This window comes from Coregonus lavaretus (genome assembly GCF_964263955.1).
Source record: "Coregonus lavaretus genome assembly, chromosome: 25".
NCBI classification, from domain to species: Eukaryota; Metazoa; Chordata; class Actinopteri; order Salmoniformes; family Salmonidae; genus Coregonus; species Coregonus lavaretus.
The window spans coordinates 29633570-29648521 of NC_140012.1; the positions used below are offsets into that span (position 1 = coordinate 29633570).

The 14952-nt window shown below is 40.9% G+C and overlaps 2 protein-coding genes across 5 annotated transcripts in view; one reads left to right on the plus strand and one right to left on the minus strand.

Moving 5' to 3' along the window:
• The first annotated feature begins 50 nt into the window (after positions 1–50).
• LOC311100859 (uncharacterized protein) lies at positions 51–5123 on the plus strand. The gene is made up of 9 exons (XM_084141854.1): positions 51–415; positions 2145–2212; positions 2413–2466; positions 2593–2657; positions 2800–2837; positions 3923–4002; positions 4091–4153; positions 4332–4382; positions 4570–5123. The coding sequence occupies exons 1-9, from the start codon at positions 340–342 to the stop codon at positions 4621–4623; spliced, it is 549 nt and encodes a 182-aa protein (XP_083997980.1). The 5' UTR covers positions 51–339; the 3' UTR covers positions 4624–5123.
• ppm1g (protein phosphatase, Mg2+/Mn2+ dependent, 1G) overlaps positions 5121–14952 on the minus strand; it is a 41911-nt gene continuing 32079 nt past the window's right edge. For 2 of the 4 annotated variants that reach the window (XM_084141851.1, XM_084141850.1), the window contains 11 exons: positions 10159–13910; positions 9646–9779; positions 9041–9110; positions 8834–8919; positions 8460–8589; positions 7893–8347; positions 7397–7522; positions 6862–7096; positions 6584–6713; positions 6372–6471; positions 5121–6227 (listed from right to left, as the gene is read on the minus strand). In XM_084141851.1, coding sequence (XP_083997977.1) covers positions 6039–6227; positions 6372–6471; positions 6584–6713; positions 6862–7096; positions 7397–7522; positions 7893–8347; positions 8460–8589; positions 8834–8919; positions 9041–9110; positions 9646–9756 — 1632 coding nt within the window. In that variant the 5' untranslated portion in view covers positions 9757–9779; positions 10159–13910 and the 3' untranslated portion in view covers positions 5121–6038. Of the gene's footprint in view, positions 6228–6371; positions 6472–6583; positions 6714–6861; positions 7097–7396; positions 7523–7892; positions 8348–8459; positions 8590–8833; positions 8920–9040; positions 9111–9645; positions 9780–10021; positions 13911–14952 lie in introns of those variants that run through there. The other 2 variants (XM_084141853.1, XM_084141852.1) reach the window with 2 other exon arrangements.

The window sequence follows — 14952 nt, forward strand, 5'->3', positions numbered from 1 at the left end:
AGACGATTTGTCGCGACAGATGGTTTGTTTACAGGGCAGGTTAGGTGAATTAACGAGGTGAATTAACGTAGTAGGTTAGGAGAATGATGTTAATGTTAGGGTGAGGCTTAGCCTCAACGCTACAGTTGTCAACAACTGTTGTCCCCAACGCGACCACTAGGTAGCTAGTCCCCTGTAGCTCAGTTACTAAAATGTAAATGAAGCTGTAGGCCTACTCCTTCTAGCCACAACGGGAGAAACGTAAACAAACCTCTGTGGCGACAAATCAACAGTATCATAACACGGGCTTCCAAGACAGTGATGTAAAAAGCTTGATTTGGCCAGCGCTGCGTTGATAAAATGACAAATATCAGTTGTGATAATTCGCAAAGTTTATCAAAAGCTTGGATTGCACTGAGGAGACTTGATGAAAACGGTTGGTCTATTTTTTTATTAATCATTTTGGTTGGAGTTGCGTAAACGTTAGTTGTCTTTGTATTAATTGTTGCTCCTTACGCTGTGTGTTTACACCGGTTTCCATAGAAACAGTCTGAGTTACATTTTAGCTCGTGCTAGTCGTGGGTTGCAGCTGAAATAACATACAAATCTAGCTACCCCCTTACCAAGATAAAAACGGCAGCGCTAAATATTTACACTGAACAAAAATATAAACGCAGCATGCAACAATTTCAAAGATTTGACTGAGTTACAGTTTATATAAGGAAATCAGTCAATTTAATTAAATACATTAGGCCCTATTCTATGGATTACACGACTGGGAATACAGATATACATATGTTGGTCACAGATACCTTTAAAAAAAGGTAGGAGTATGGATCAGAAAACCAGTCAGTATCTGGTGTGTCCACCATTTGCTTCATGCAGCGTGACACATCTCCTTATCATAGAGTTGATCAGGCTGTTGATTGTGGTCAGTGGAATGTTGTCCCACTCCACTTCAATGGCTGTGCAAAGTTGCTGGATATTGGCGGGAACTGGAACACGCTGCCATACATGTCAGTCCAGACCATCCCAAACATGCTCAATGGGTGACATGTCTGGTGAGTATACAGGCCATGGAAGAACTTTGACAATTTCAGCTTCCAAGAATTACGACGGGCTGTGCATTATCATGCTGAAACGAGGTGATGGCGGCGGATGAATGGCAGGACAATGGGCCTAAGGATCTGGTCACGGTATCTCTTTGCAATCAAATTGCCATCGATAAAATGCAATTGTATTTGTTGTCCGTAGCTTATGCCTGCCCCATACCATAACCCCACCGACACCATGGGACACTCTGTTCACAACATTGAGCAAACCGCTTGCCCACACGACGCCATACACTCTGTCTGCCATCTGCTTCCCTGAGACGGTTTCTGACAGTTTGTGCAGAAACACAGTTTCATCAGTTGTCCAGGTGGCTGGTCTCAGACGATGGTTACACGTGGTCTGTGGTTGTGAGGCCGGTTGGACATTCTCTAAAACGACGTTGGAGGTGGCTTATGGTAGTGAAATGAACATTCAATTCTCTGGCAACAGCTCTGGTGGACATTCCTGCAGTCAGCATGCCAATTGCACGCTCCCTCAACTTGAGACATCTGTGGCATTGTGTTGTTTAACAAAACTGCACATTTTAGTGGAATTTTATAGTCCCAGCACAAGGTGCACCTGTGTAATGAAGCTGTTTAATCAGCTTCTTGATATGCCACACCTGTCAGGTGGATGGATTATTTTGGCAAAGGAGAAATGGTTACTAACAGGGATATAAACACATTTGTGGGAGAAAAAAAAAGAGAGAAATAAGCTTTTTGTGCATATGAAACATTTCTGGGATTTTTTATTTTAGCTCATGAAACATGGGGCCAACACTTTACATGTTGTGTTTATAGTTTTGTTCAGTATAATGAAAATGAAGTACATGCTTCCAGCCCAACTTCAGCCAGCTGGAAGCAGGTGGATTTGACTGTTCGGCCATCATGACAAAAGGCCATCCGCGTTGATGCACAGTTCACTGAGAAATGATAGCCAGCAAGGCTACTTGAAATTAAATGGAAGCCCCCTATCAAGGCTTCACATTATAAACCATCTGTGATTATTTCTTGCAGTTGCACACATCAAAAAGTTGAATCCATTACAAATTAGATGTGTTCCTCCTATTCCAGATGACAGAGTCATTGCATTGCAAGAGATCACCATTCCAAAGGGAATGGAGGCCACTACAGTTAAACAGGTAAGCAGAGTGGTTCAGCAGTAGGCCAAATTGTCAGGTCAGGTTTCTCCCCGGTACTAATAGCTCTCTCGCTCTCTTTCTCTCTCTCTCTCTCTCTCTCTCTCTCTCTCTCTCTCTCTCTCTCTCTCTCTTCTCTCTCTCTCTCTCTCTCTCTCTCTCTCTCTCTCTCTCTCTCTCTCTCTTTCTCTCTCTCCTTCAAGATCATAACACATTCGTTTGGATTGAATTCTGCTAATGTGACACAGACATTTAAGGTATGCCATATTTATTTTTATTAAGTTCTGATTCTTAAAAATCATTCTTAAAAGATTGTACCATGTACTGTAAACTGACTGACACTATTATAATGTATCCCTTACCAAATGATGGCATATTTCTAGATAAGAAACCACAAGGGCTGTCTGATTCCATTCAACAGCTCTATACCTGTGAACAGCAAGCACATGTAAGTACTGCAACATTCAGTATGTTACTGTGAGCCAATCATTTTCTAAAATGTGTATTGCATAATGTAAAAAATATATATATTCAAGAGTAATTCATTCTATCAGTGCATAACATTAATGTCAATATATTCTGATTCATAGGCCATATGTGCTGGAAGTGGCAACAATCTTTCAGCATGGTACACATTTAACTTATATCCTCACATTTCACATTAAAATAACATTAAAATAACAGATATACGGTGAGCTACAAAAGTATTGGGATAGTGACTTTTTTTGGGGGGGCTCTGTACTCCAGCATTTTGGATTTTAAATGATACAATGACTATGAGGTTAAAGTGCAGACTGTCAGCTTTAATTTGAGGGTATTTTCATTCAATTTCTGTACATAGTCCCCCCATTTTAGGTGACCAAAAGTATTGGGACAAATTCACTTATACACTGAGTGTACAAAACATTAAGAACACCTTCCTCTGTAGCTCAGCTGGTAGAGCACGGCGCTTGTAACGCCAAGGTAGTGGGTTCGATCCCCGGGACCACCCATACACAAAAATGTATGCACGCATGACTGTAAGTCGCTTTGGATAAAAGCGTCTGCTAAATGGCATATTATTTATTATTTATTCCTAATATTGAGTTGCACCCCACCTTTTGCCCTCAGAACAGCTTCAATTTGTCAGGGCATGGACTCTACAAGGTGTCGAAAGCTTTCCACATGGATGCTGGCCATTGTTGACTCCAATGCTTCCCACAATAAAAGTGACTGCAAAATGACACAATACATTATTTACCATTAATTTCTATTGGGCACAAAATAATCTGAAAGACAACCAAAACAAACAGCAAGTGCATCCAACAAGTATATAGTCACAAGCTTGATGTAATCATTGCATGCTAGGAATATGGGACCAAACTAAACTTTTGACTACTTTAATACACATGTAAATACATTTGCCCCAATACTTTTGGTCCCCTAAAATGAAGGGACTATATACAAAAAGTGCTGTAATTTCTAAACGGTTCACCGGATATGGATGAAAATACCCTTAAATTAAAGCTGATTGTCTGCACTTTAACATCATAGCTATTGTATAATTTCAAATCCAAAGTGCTGTAGTACAGAGCCAAAACAACAACAAAAATGTGTCACTGTCCCAATACTTTTGTAGCTCACTGTATATTATACAGTATTTCAAATATATGTTGTTTCCCTTCTTGTTAGAATGCGTGATTGATGTTGTGTGGTGTATTTGTTGATTCTCAGTCATTCCAAAACCAAGGTCCATTGCCATGACAGTAATCAATAAAAGTATGCGAACAAGACTACAGAGTGTTGTTAGAAGGGTAAGACAATATTTCTAAGGGCTTTCTATATTCATAATTCAGAGAGCAATAAGCATTGATTTGTCATTATTATTATTTATTTTTTCAGATAGTGAGACTTGAAGAACTGTTTCCTCAGATTAAATTAAGACGCCATGAGAAAATTTATCAGGTATATAATAAGAATCCATCATATTGTACAAAAAAAAAGTATAAAAATGTATGCACTCACTAATGTAAGTCGCTCTGGATAAGAGCGTCTGCTAAATGACTCAAATGTAAAATATTGAACCATAGTATCATCATACATGTAAATGCATGTCGGCTGAATTATGTTTTTATTTTAATAGGAAATAGAGTTGATGAACCAACAGTTGAGATTTCTTCATAAAAGAATGCAGGTAAGCATAAGTATTGCTTATGACAAATATAGGCAGAATTTTTTAAAAATGAATGTTGATTTTCTGTTACTGCATATAGGATGAGGGTTTACTTGAATCGAGCACAAAGAGGTGTGTACCACAAACAGTCAACTTGCTTTGTTGCATTCAGATTGTGTTTTATATAGATGCAATTATTATGTTTCAGATGGCTGATTCTCACAGCTGGATGGGGATGTTCATCAGAACCCCTATGTGGTAGAAGAAAACACCTAGGCCCAACATGTGTTTTATGTATTTTCCATTTGTTTATACTGTCAACTTTACCATTCCCATGTGAGAAGATAAACAATGGTAAATCTGGTTAATGTATACCTATTATGACATTCTATTATCTGATTTTATCTGTAGTGTAGCATATCTTGAAAATGTAAGATAGTTTGAGTGGTATAGAAATTAGATTTGCTGTTGGATATACTTGGGAAAACATTTTCAACCTTTCGCCACAAACTTTGTTCACCCCCAAAAATAAAACTGAGTTTTGTGTTTTGGGAACAGTAGTTCCAACTAGCCTGGGTACCAACCAGTCTGTTTGTGCAATCATTTCACTCCTTAACATGACAAGGGGAGTAGAATGATCACACAAAGACTAGTTCCAAACCACTTATGAGGTATGAAACTATTGGCATGATGCTTTAGTGCTTTGCTACATGATTGTGCAACATTGCCATCTCCATTACTGATTAAATAAAAAAAACAAGAGGTTTGTGTCAACTTTATTGATTTAGGGGGGGAAATAATTCATGGGATTTTTCCTGTGAAACTCAGGTTCTCAAAAAGTACCAAAATAAAAGTTACTAAAATATGTTGTGTTAACCCTTTAACTGGACATGTAAGTCAAGCGTACAAAGATACATGAGAAGTGAGGTGCTTTTGTCCCATGAATAGTTTTACGAAATCCATCAAAAGCATTTGCTAAACTTGGACCATAATTAAATTTAAGGCAGTGTTGCCACCATCTTTATGCGCAAACCAAGTCATGAGACAAAGGTAGACATTTAAATAGCATCGTGGCCATAACTCAACAGAGCAGGTTGGCAAATGTTGGGGGGGAATCTGTGAATGCAAGGAATGTAAAACGTATTCATTAAATACAGCTAGTACAAAATGTTACATGAATTGAATCATTTCAAATCTATCGAACTGTTGAAGAGAGGAGTTTCAGTGTTCTTTGCCTAAGGGGATATTTGCCTCATGCAAACAGTGATTGTCCTTGTAAAGTAAGTAGACAAGATGTCACTCGTCACATTATATAACATTTAAAAAAATGTATTTTTATGTAATTACAGAATGGTGTCAAGAGTATGCACCAAATGTCACATTGATCCACAATTACAAAGATGCATTTCTTCAATCAACAAATATTGAAAATTATATACATAAAGGGCATGGGTGACAAAAACAGTACACTAGGATTCACAGGACATGTTTCCAATGGGACAGTTAAGCAAAATCAATAATTACAAAGAGGCCGTTTTATTTTATACTTTCTCTGCGGTCTCGGGACATTAAACTAAAACTCATCCTATCCCAGAGACCATGGTCTAAACTTTTCAGAGATGGGAAAGTTCTGGCTTGTGAAAAGGACTGGAGCTATTATTGTACTTGTTGGCAGTTCTATTCGCTTTTTGACTTTTTGCTGTCATTCCCGTTCTTCTCTGGGACAATCTCTTCAGGCTTTCTCTTCTTGGTGCCGTCGGCCATGCTGTTGCCAGGGTAAGCGCTGAACGTTATGATGATGCAGGTCATGTTGTCACAGCCTGTGCCATCTCCAGATGTATCAGGTGCCAAGCAATGGTCAAGTAGCTACGGAGACAAAATAAAGTTTGAGAGCGCTAGTTCATTGTTAAATAAAGAATGAGAAATGTCATGATTACAGAGGAGTGATGGATCTCAGGTACATCAACTGAGGTGTCCCTACATAATAACAAAAATAAAGAAATATCTTACTTCTTCAACTATGGAGGATAGAGGCCTGGCAGCATCATCGGCATTAGTCTTTATTCTCTGACTGACAAAGTCTACAACCTCCTGACTGCTCATGACGTTCCTGTGGATGACACTCATTAATGAAGGGAAATTTAGCTGTGGATCCATTTCACACATTGATTATTGAAGTATGGCCTAATTTAAGAAGAAAAAAACGATCAAACGAGCTATACCAGATTCCGTCGCATGCAATGATCATGAAGTCGTGCTCTGGGTTGAGGGTGAGCACTTTGACGTCAGGCATTGAGGAGATCATCTGCTCCTCTGGGCCAAGGGCCTTGTTTCGTTTGTAAAAGTGATCGCCTGAAAACACAAAGGCCATTCAGTTATGTCCTTTCAATCTGATGTCTTTTCTTAAAACAGCAAGTTTTTTTTTTCTGGAAACAATGCCTGATTATTCAAATCAAAACAAATGCCAGGGCTAGGAAATGCAGGAGGAGGATCAATTTACCGATGGCCCTGGAGAGGTTGAGTCCTCCGTTGACACGCCCGTCCATGGTGACCTTTCCCCCAGCATTCTTTATCCTGGCCAGCTCCAGCTCATCCTCTGGCTTGTGGTCGTAGGACATGTCTATGGCCTTGCCCTTCTCAGACACCACACAGCGAGAGTCGCCGGCATTTGCCACAATCAGCTGTTTCCCTCTGATCAGAGCCACCACTGCTGTAGTGCCACTGTCTGCGCCAGGCTGGAGGGAAAATACGGGGGGGGGGGGGGGGGGGGGCACAGTGAGCTTTTATCTGAGAATAGCCGCCTTCAGTTTAAAGGGCCTGTGATTAACCCACCACACAGCTAGGGAGATTCATCCCAGAATAATATTTTGCATTTAGTGAGGCATAGAAAGTAATCTCTACTTCAGATAGACACAAAAAGCCCCATTACAACCTTTCAACAACCAGGGCTACTAAAAAAATCATTTTAATAAAGCGCTCTCCATTCAAGGTTTTAAGTTTCCCTTAGGGTCTAAATTAAGCTGAGTGTATTCTACCTCTTCTTTTCCGTCCATTCCAGGGTAGCACATCTCTTCATCCTCTTCATCCGAGTCCTCCCCCTCTTCAGTGTCTTCTTCCTCTTCCTCGTCACTGTTTTCACCTTCATCTTCCTCACTGCCATCCTGTAAAAACAGTATTACATCAGTAACGCACATAGCATTCCTTCCACAATTACAAACAGGTTTTAAACGGTTTAATTGTTGAAAAATCCAGTGGGGGAAATCTATGAACAGCAAATATGACAGTTACAGCAGAGGTGCCCAACCCTCCTCCCGGAGAACAGTCATTCTGCAGGCTTTTGCTCCAACCAGAATCTATCACAACTGATTCTACCAATAGCTGCTCACCAGGACCTTGATTAGCTTAATCAGGAGTGTAATAACTGTGTTTGGGCAAAAGCCTGAATACCCAGTAACTCTTCAGGCAAAGGGTTGTGCACCAGAGTTAGAGTAACAGGAACTTAACTCCTGAAGGCGAATTCTTCCTCCTCACCTCCTCTTCGCTGCCCTCCTCGTCTTCCTCTTCTCCTGACTCCTCACTGTCCTCAAAGAACTTGGAGCTGGTGTCTCCCGGAGCCGGAGCTGCTGAGGAGGAGCAGGAGGGCCCAGTTTCCTTCTCTCCTTCACAGGACCCTGCTGCTCCTGCCACTGAAGAGCTGTCCCCTCCTGCTCTCCTGCAGGCCCGCAGCTTGGAGAATCCCGCACCACCAGCTGCACTTCCAGCACCATCAGCCTTGGCCTTCCGATTGCTGTCCATCTCATTCTCCACTTCCCCGTTGATGCCCTTCTCCCCATGGGAATGTGGTTCACCTTCCCCAGACTCTTTTTTGCCCTCCGGACAGAGTTTCTTGTGTTTAATCGCATTGAGGTTCTGTCCATAGCGGACAAGCAGCTCTTCAATGGTCAAGGTGGCCTCTTCGTGCAAAAGTTCTGCCTCCTCATTGTCCACTAACAGACGGAAAGGAACACATGGGTTTGAATCACAAATTATTTGTTTTGAATAAAGCACTAGGAATGACAACTACATATGACACTTGGTCAGTTGCTGCAGTCTACTCACAATCATCTTCTTCAGCCACTTTTTCATTCGGTGCTTCCTCTTGTGGGCGGCCAGCTATCTGAACAAGCTCTTTGATCACTTCCTCTGTGGTCACCCTGCTATCAATGGCCAGAAATGCATCCTCCAAAGCCTGAAACACATCGACATGCATCCACCCACGTAAGACAAAATGTATGCTGTTATGGAGTAGAGTTTATCAACAAATACTAGAGCTACTTAAACCAAAGTTGGTAGTTACTCACTTCTAACAATTTGAGATTGCACATTGTTTATTGGGTATGCCTTCTATATACAATCTTACATATATGCAACAGGTTCAATTGTCCATGTCAAGAGGATTCCCTTCCCTACCCCAAAGGCATTCTTGCACTCACCTTTTGCAGTTTGCCATCTTTGTAAGTCTTCTGTTCCTTAATGATATCAGGAAGGTACTTGGAACAGTACAATGCTACTTCCTCACCTGAGAAAGCAAGTACTGATTACTTAGAATAACTAACTTAATAGTATCCGGTATTAACAAAAATAACATATGTTCAAGGTATGCTCAAAAAAGTTAATATTCAGGATAAAAAGAACAGTACCTCCATGTCCATCATACACAGCAAACATGGCCGTTTCATCATCCAGTTCTGGAATGCAGTTGTGAGCATCCTGTTGAAAGAAAGAAACGTTCCTCTCATGGAATGCCATTTCTATGAGCAGTATAACAATAGCTACATCATAGAAATCAGACAAGTGCCACTTGAATGTGAAAATGTATTAGGATGCATTTGCATTGTTAACGTTAATGGCCCAGTCTTGTCCATCTTACAGTTATCTATATCAATACATACAGGAAAGCTAGCTAGCTACATAGTTTTGTAGTTAGCCAACAATCTGGTTAGCCACAAACAAAAAGTATTCCTGCGCAACTAAAACTTAGCTAGCTGGTCAATGTTGAAGTCGGTAGTTATTAAGCCACGCATTTAATGGTTGGAATCATATAGCTAATCCAAGTTTTATATGTTTGATAACGTGTTGCCCATTACTGACAACTACAATACTTTTTATTGTTGTCTGAACCAAATCATGTCGTTAGCATTCTGGCTAACTGGTAGCTAGCTGATAGCTAGCTAGTTGGCCAATACACTGGCAACGAATGGCTGCTGAATCCAATCCAGCTAGCAATTTGATTAGACCATTTTACCTCCATAGAGACACGCCAGCCCTGCATGGCCGCAAAGCCATAGCTCATCTTTTGGTTTCCCCCATTGGAAGAGGACTTCACTGTGTTGGGTTGCGACAAGTAAGCTCCCATGATGGACCAACAATGGGTTTCAACTTCGTTGGTGTTGGAAAATCCGATGTAGCAGGAAAAAAACAAGGTGATGAAAATAAATTAGACAGATGCTCCAACTTCACCTTACAGTTCCTTATATCATGCAGTAGAGTATAAACATTGCAATTGTGTGACAAAGGGCCAAAGGCTAGTTAGCCGGTTTATTGCTAGCTTGAAAGGGCTATCTAACGACTGTTAGCTAACGTTGGCTAGGCTAACAAACGAACATAGACACCGTTCTTACTCGTAAACTACATAAGGCAAATGGGACACCATCAACCGGAAGATAATACTTGCTATCAAAACAGTTTAGGCTTAAAAGTCCCAATTTTAACATTTAACAGGAAAATACCAACACGTGTAACTGCAAACACAACAGACCTCTCAAAAAGAAGCGGATACATAAGAGAAGCGGAAACGATGTGATGAATGAGAAGTGCGCATGTCTACTTGTGAGCAGGGGCGTTCAGAAAGGGCGCCAAAACGTTAGTTGTAGAGAACGCGTACGTCCACGAGGTGTCTCCAAAGCCACCGTTTCTAATGTGGACAACAAACGTTGGAGTGGATCCCTATATCATTTCCCCGTTTCCTTTCCTTTTAACATAAAAAAAGGCGACAGGCAGCAGTATCGTAAATTCATGTTTAGTTATTTAATCAGTAGACACGAAAGAGAGGATAAATACCCAAGCATACATAACAGTAGGTGGGGGAAAACAAAGTAGATTTATTGCCGCTATCTTGTCCTGTGCTGTTGGTATTGCTGGTATTGTTTTTGTGTAACTATTCTAACCCCCTATGCACACTCAAAAAGGATCATTGACAAAAATAAAAAAAAGTTTAGGAAAAAATTGAATTGAGTAAGTTTTCTTCAAATACTGAGCCTTTCCTTAAACTTTTACAACATTTGAGATTCCCCTCCTCTCGGGGTAGATTGTCCTGTCCTGTGAACGGGAACAAACACACTCGCACAGTCGTGAAGAACGCTCGACAGTGCCTCTTCCCCCTCAGTAGGTTGAAAAAGTATGGCATGGGCCCTCAAATCCTGAAAAGGTTCTACAGCTGTACCATTGAGAGCATATTGACTGGCTGCATCACTGCTTGGTATAGCAATAGCACCGCCCTCGATCGCATGGCGCTACAGGGGGTTGTGCGGACAGCCCAGTACATTACTGGGGCCGAGCTCCCTGCCATCCAGGACCTCTATATCAGGCGGTGTGAAAAGAAGGCCCAGAAAATCGTCGAAGGCCCCAACCACCGAAGCCATAGATTATTTTATCTGCTGCCGCACGGCAAGAGGTACCGGTGCATCAAGTCTGACACCAACAGGCTCTTGAACAGCTTCTATCCCCAAGCAATACGACTGATAAATAGCTAACAAAATAGCTACAGGGCCCTACACACTCACACACACTGTCTCTCCAACACACACACACACACACACACACACACACACACACACACACACACACACGCACAAACACTCACTCCATCATTTTCTCACTCACACATAATATGCACATACATTTATACTGACTCTACACACCCGCACACCCACTCACATGTAAGCTGCTGCTACTCTGTTTATCTTATATCCTGTTACCTCTATACATATCTAGCTCCAGCACTCCAGTATCCCTGGAACTGACTTTTTAATTATTTCCTGTGCATAGTATACTTACTTAATTGTGTATTTTATATTTCTTATTCATACTTATTGTATTATTTATTTTTTTCTAGTAATACATTGTTATTGATTATTGCCTTGTTTGGTTTTGAGTTCGTAAGAAAGGCATTTCACTGTACTTGTGTATGTGACATTAAAACTTGAAACTTGAAACTTGAGTCAGTGGAGCCTCAAGGGGTCACCTAGTTCGTCATTAAACACAGGGGGGAGACACACACCAGTGCTCAGGTTGTTTTTGCCAGAATGCCAAAAACCTGCTGGTGGCCAATAACACCTCAAAGCCTTTCATCATGTAGGAGTTAGATATGTCTGAGTAACAAATACTAATGTCAATGTGTGAGTCACATTGATCTGATTCTGATTCTCACATTCAAAATCACATTTCTGATACATCACATGCCTTACTTTTATTTTACTGCATAAGTAAAAGCAGCAAATGCATCACCTATGCCTCTACTGCCATTCATTCCAATTAGACTGGTTGTGGATTTCTCCCTGACCAAGATGGCTGCCATTTTCGCCCCATTATGGAACTTTGATGGTTTATGACATAGCCCCTCCAGTAATTTAATAGGATCTCTATGGGCTAGAGGCTTAGCAGGTCATATGTGTTTAAAGACCGTTGCTTTATCTCTACACAAGAACAACACAAAGTTTTAAACATGGAATGCATTTGTGGTTAGTCTTTTAAAAGTACTTATATAGTCTTATAAAAAGGTCCCGTAAAGTAGGCTAATTGTCCTTTAGTTTTGACACAGCGTAACTTGTAATGTGGAAATTGTTGTTTATTTCAACACTGCTTTATTGACGACAGTGACGTTCGGTGCTGTTTACTATTTTTTTTATGAGCATGGTCTTATTTTTTAAAATTACAGCATATTGAATGACTGTCATTCATATTCCATTCACCCAGCTCAATGTCACATCGATAGGTTTAGGCTACTACATGATACTCACATTTTCCCTGTACCCATCATGAGGTTGCTACAACCTAGCCTATGAATGAAAGTGGTGCACAGGTCGAGAGAATTTTGAGTAATCAAGGTGACAGACTAACACATTCAATACCGCCTTGCACACTCTTGCCTGCATCTAGCTGATCTAGGGTGTAATCATTAGTCCAACAGTTGCAAATTAGAGTTTCTATTGGACAAATTCAGGTATGTATGTCCCTGTTTCGTTCCGTTTGCTTCTGTTTAAGAAACGTTTTTCACAGTTTACTTTCATAGCAGCCACATAAAAACAGCACGTTCACTTTGCTGGTTGTATATATAATTCCTTATCATTAATATCTGTGCACTCTCCTCCTCTCACTTTTTCCCTTCGCTTGTGGACTTCAGTGCACAACACATCAGCTGTATGTGACCAGGAGCAAAAAACCTTTCCAATCCTTCATATCATGACCGCTAACAGCTACACACAGCCTAAATCATTGTAACGTCATAGCAGGGATCGCAACGTTGGTTTTAGAAGTGGGGGGGACATAGTCGGATAAACACTCCAAACAGCCTACCTGACCGCTTGGAGGCATCTGCATGGTCCTAAAGCACATCATTGCCTCATTTTGCATCACATTTCAATGATAAAACTGGAGGTGACAAGAATGCAATTTCAGAATGTCCCCTCCATCCCCAGTGAAAGTTGTGCCCCTGAGTCATAGTCAACATACTAGAACTAACGCGTTAGTAAACCCGCTAAAATCATGCAGTTCAGTGTACAGTCAGAAAGCAGTTTAGCAGTTACACCGGCGGGCCCCGGTGGCAATAAATTAATAAAACCAAAAGCTTACCTTGACTTGCATTCGCAATTGAAAGTGAAAGTAAATAAAAATACAACAAATATATCTCTCTCTCTCTCTCGCGTCTCCTTAATTTTGGAAGAAATGTATTTGTTCAAAACTGTTCAACTATTGTTTTTCTCTCTTTGTGTCAACTACTCACCACATTGTATGCACTGCAGTGCTAGCTAGCTGTAGTTTATGCTTTCAGTACTAGATTCATTCTCTGATCCTTTGATTGGGTGGACAACATGTCAGTCAATGCTGTAAGAGCTATGATATGTTGGAGGACTTCCTCCGGAAGTTGTCATAATTATTGTGTATGTCTATGGAAGTGGGTGAGAACCATGGTGAGAACCTAGTGAGAACTAGGTTTTGTATTGAAGTCAATGTACCCAGAGGAGGACAGAAGCTAGCTGTCCTCCGGCTACACCATGGTGCTACCCTACAGAGTGCTGCTGAGGCTACTGTAGACCTTCATTGCAAAACAGTGTGTTTTAATCAATTATTTGGTGACCTGTGAATATATTTAGTATAGTTTTATCTAAAAAGGATACATTTATTAATGTTTCACTATTTTATTTTTATTAAATTCACTGAGGCGGATGGTCCTCCCCTTCCTCCTCCGAGGAGCCTCCACTGATTGACGAATTGATGTCCTAAAAAGTGAATCTAGAAAGAGAGACCAAAAAACAACAAATTATATATATTTTTAAACAGCCATTGTTTACCCCCAAAGTCTTCTAAAATGGGTTTGTCCCTTATGTCTGTTGAAAACTGGGGGTCCCTGCTGTGATTGACATTTGGAAAGGGGCAAGTCCAGATGGAGAGGTGTGAATCTGTGAGAACTGCTCTCTCAGAGATGGGGGATGAAAGAATTACTCCTTCAACTGCTGAGTCACAGAGAGCTCTGGATTGGATTGAGACAGCAGCTGATGTGTATCAACACACACACACGTATATGACTCCTACATGATACGAGTGTCAGACATTGCTCCATGGTAAAATAAGTCCTAACTGGAGTGTGACAATCTTTTTTAAATCATGATATTGACACACCACTATCGGTGGCCTTGATTTAGCATTCTTGTGTATTTGGGATAGACTTATGAGTCTTGTTTATTTGGGATACATCTCGAGTGTGTCTTCCAAAGAGCCGTCATTGTAAATAAGAATTTGTTCTTAACTGACTTACCTGGTAAAATAAAGGTTAAAAAAAATAAAACAATGCCTGCAGCTGTCAAAAAGACAAGTGGGTAAAAGAAGTCTACTTGGGTGTCCGTAATTATTCATGGGCATCCCTATCCCCCGGCGGCTGATAAGATAGAGGCCTAATCAGGGTTGGGGAGAGTCTTAAGTCCCCCCTTTTTGCATATGCAGAACTCTAAAATGTATTTGCGCAATTTGGGGGATTAAGAGCGAACAAGAGTCCCCTCTATCTCATTTTCTCACTCTCCCCCTCTTCCTTGGTGTGAGCAACTGATGACCCATGGATGCATGATCCCCCTTGGGGATTAGTGCTCTAAGTCTATGGGTTATGGAACGCTGCCATCTGCCACCAGGCACATTCATATACTCAGCAGAGGTCGGCATAATTTGTTGATTTAAAGGGATAACTTAACTTTCCCAGGACAGTATGACCTCAGCAGTCGCTTGAGAAATAACTACTGTCTGCACGTGAGGCGCTGAACCAGAAGAATCAGGCAGAATTTTA

Coding starts and splice junctions, on each gene's coding strand:
- LOC311100859 (XM_084141854.1), top strand. CDS start 340: ATGACAAATATCAGTTGTGATAATTCGCAAAGTTTATCAAAAGCTTGG. Junction 2,467..2,592: donor ATGTGACACAGACATTTAAG/GTATGCCATATT, acceptor GCATATTTCTAG/ATAAGAAACCACAAGGGCTG. Junction 4,003..4,090: donor TACAGAGTGTTGTTAGAAGG/GTAAGACAATAT, acceptor TTATTTTTTCAG/ATAGTGAGACTTGAAGAACT.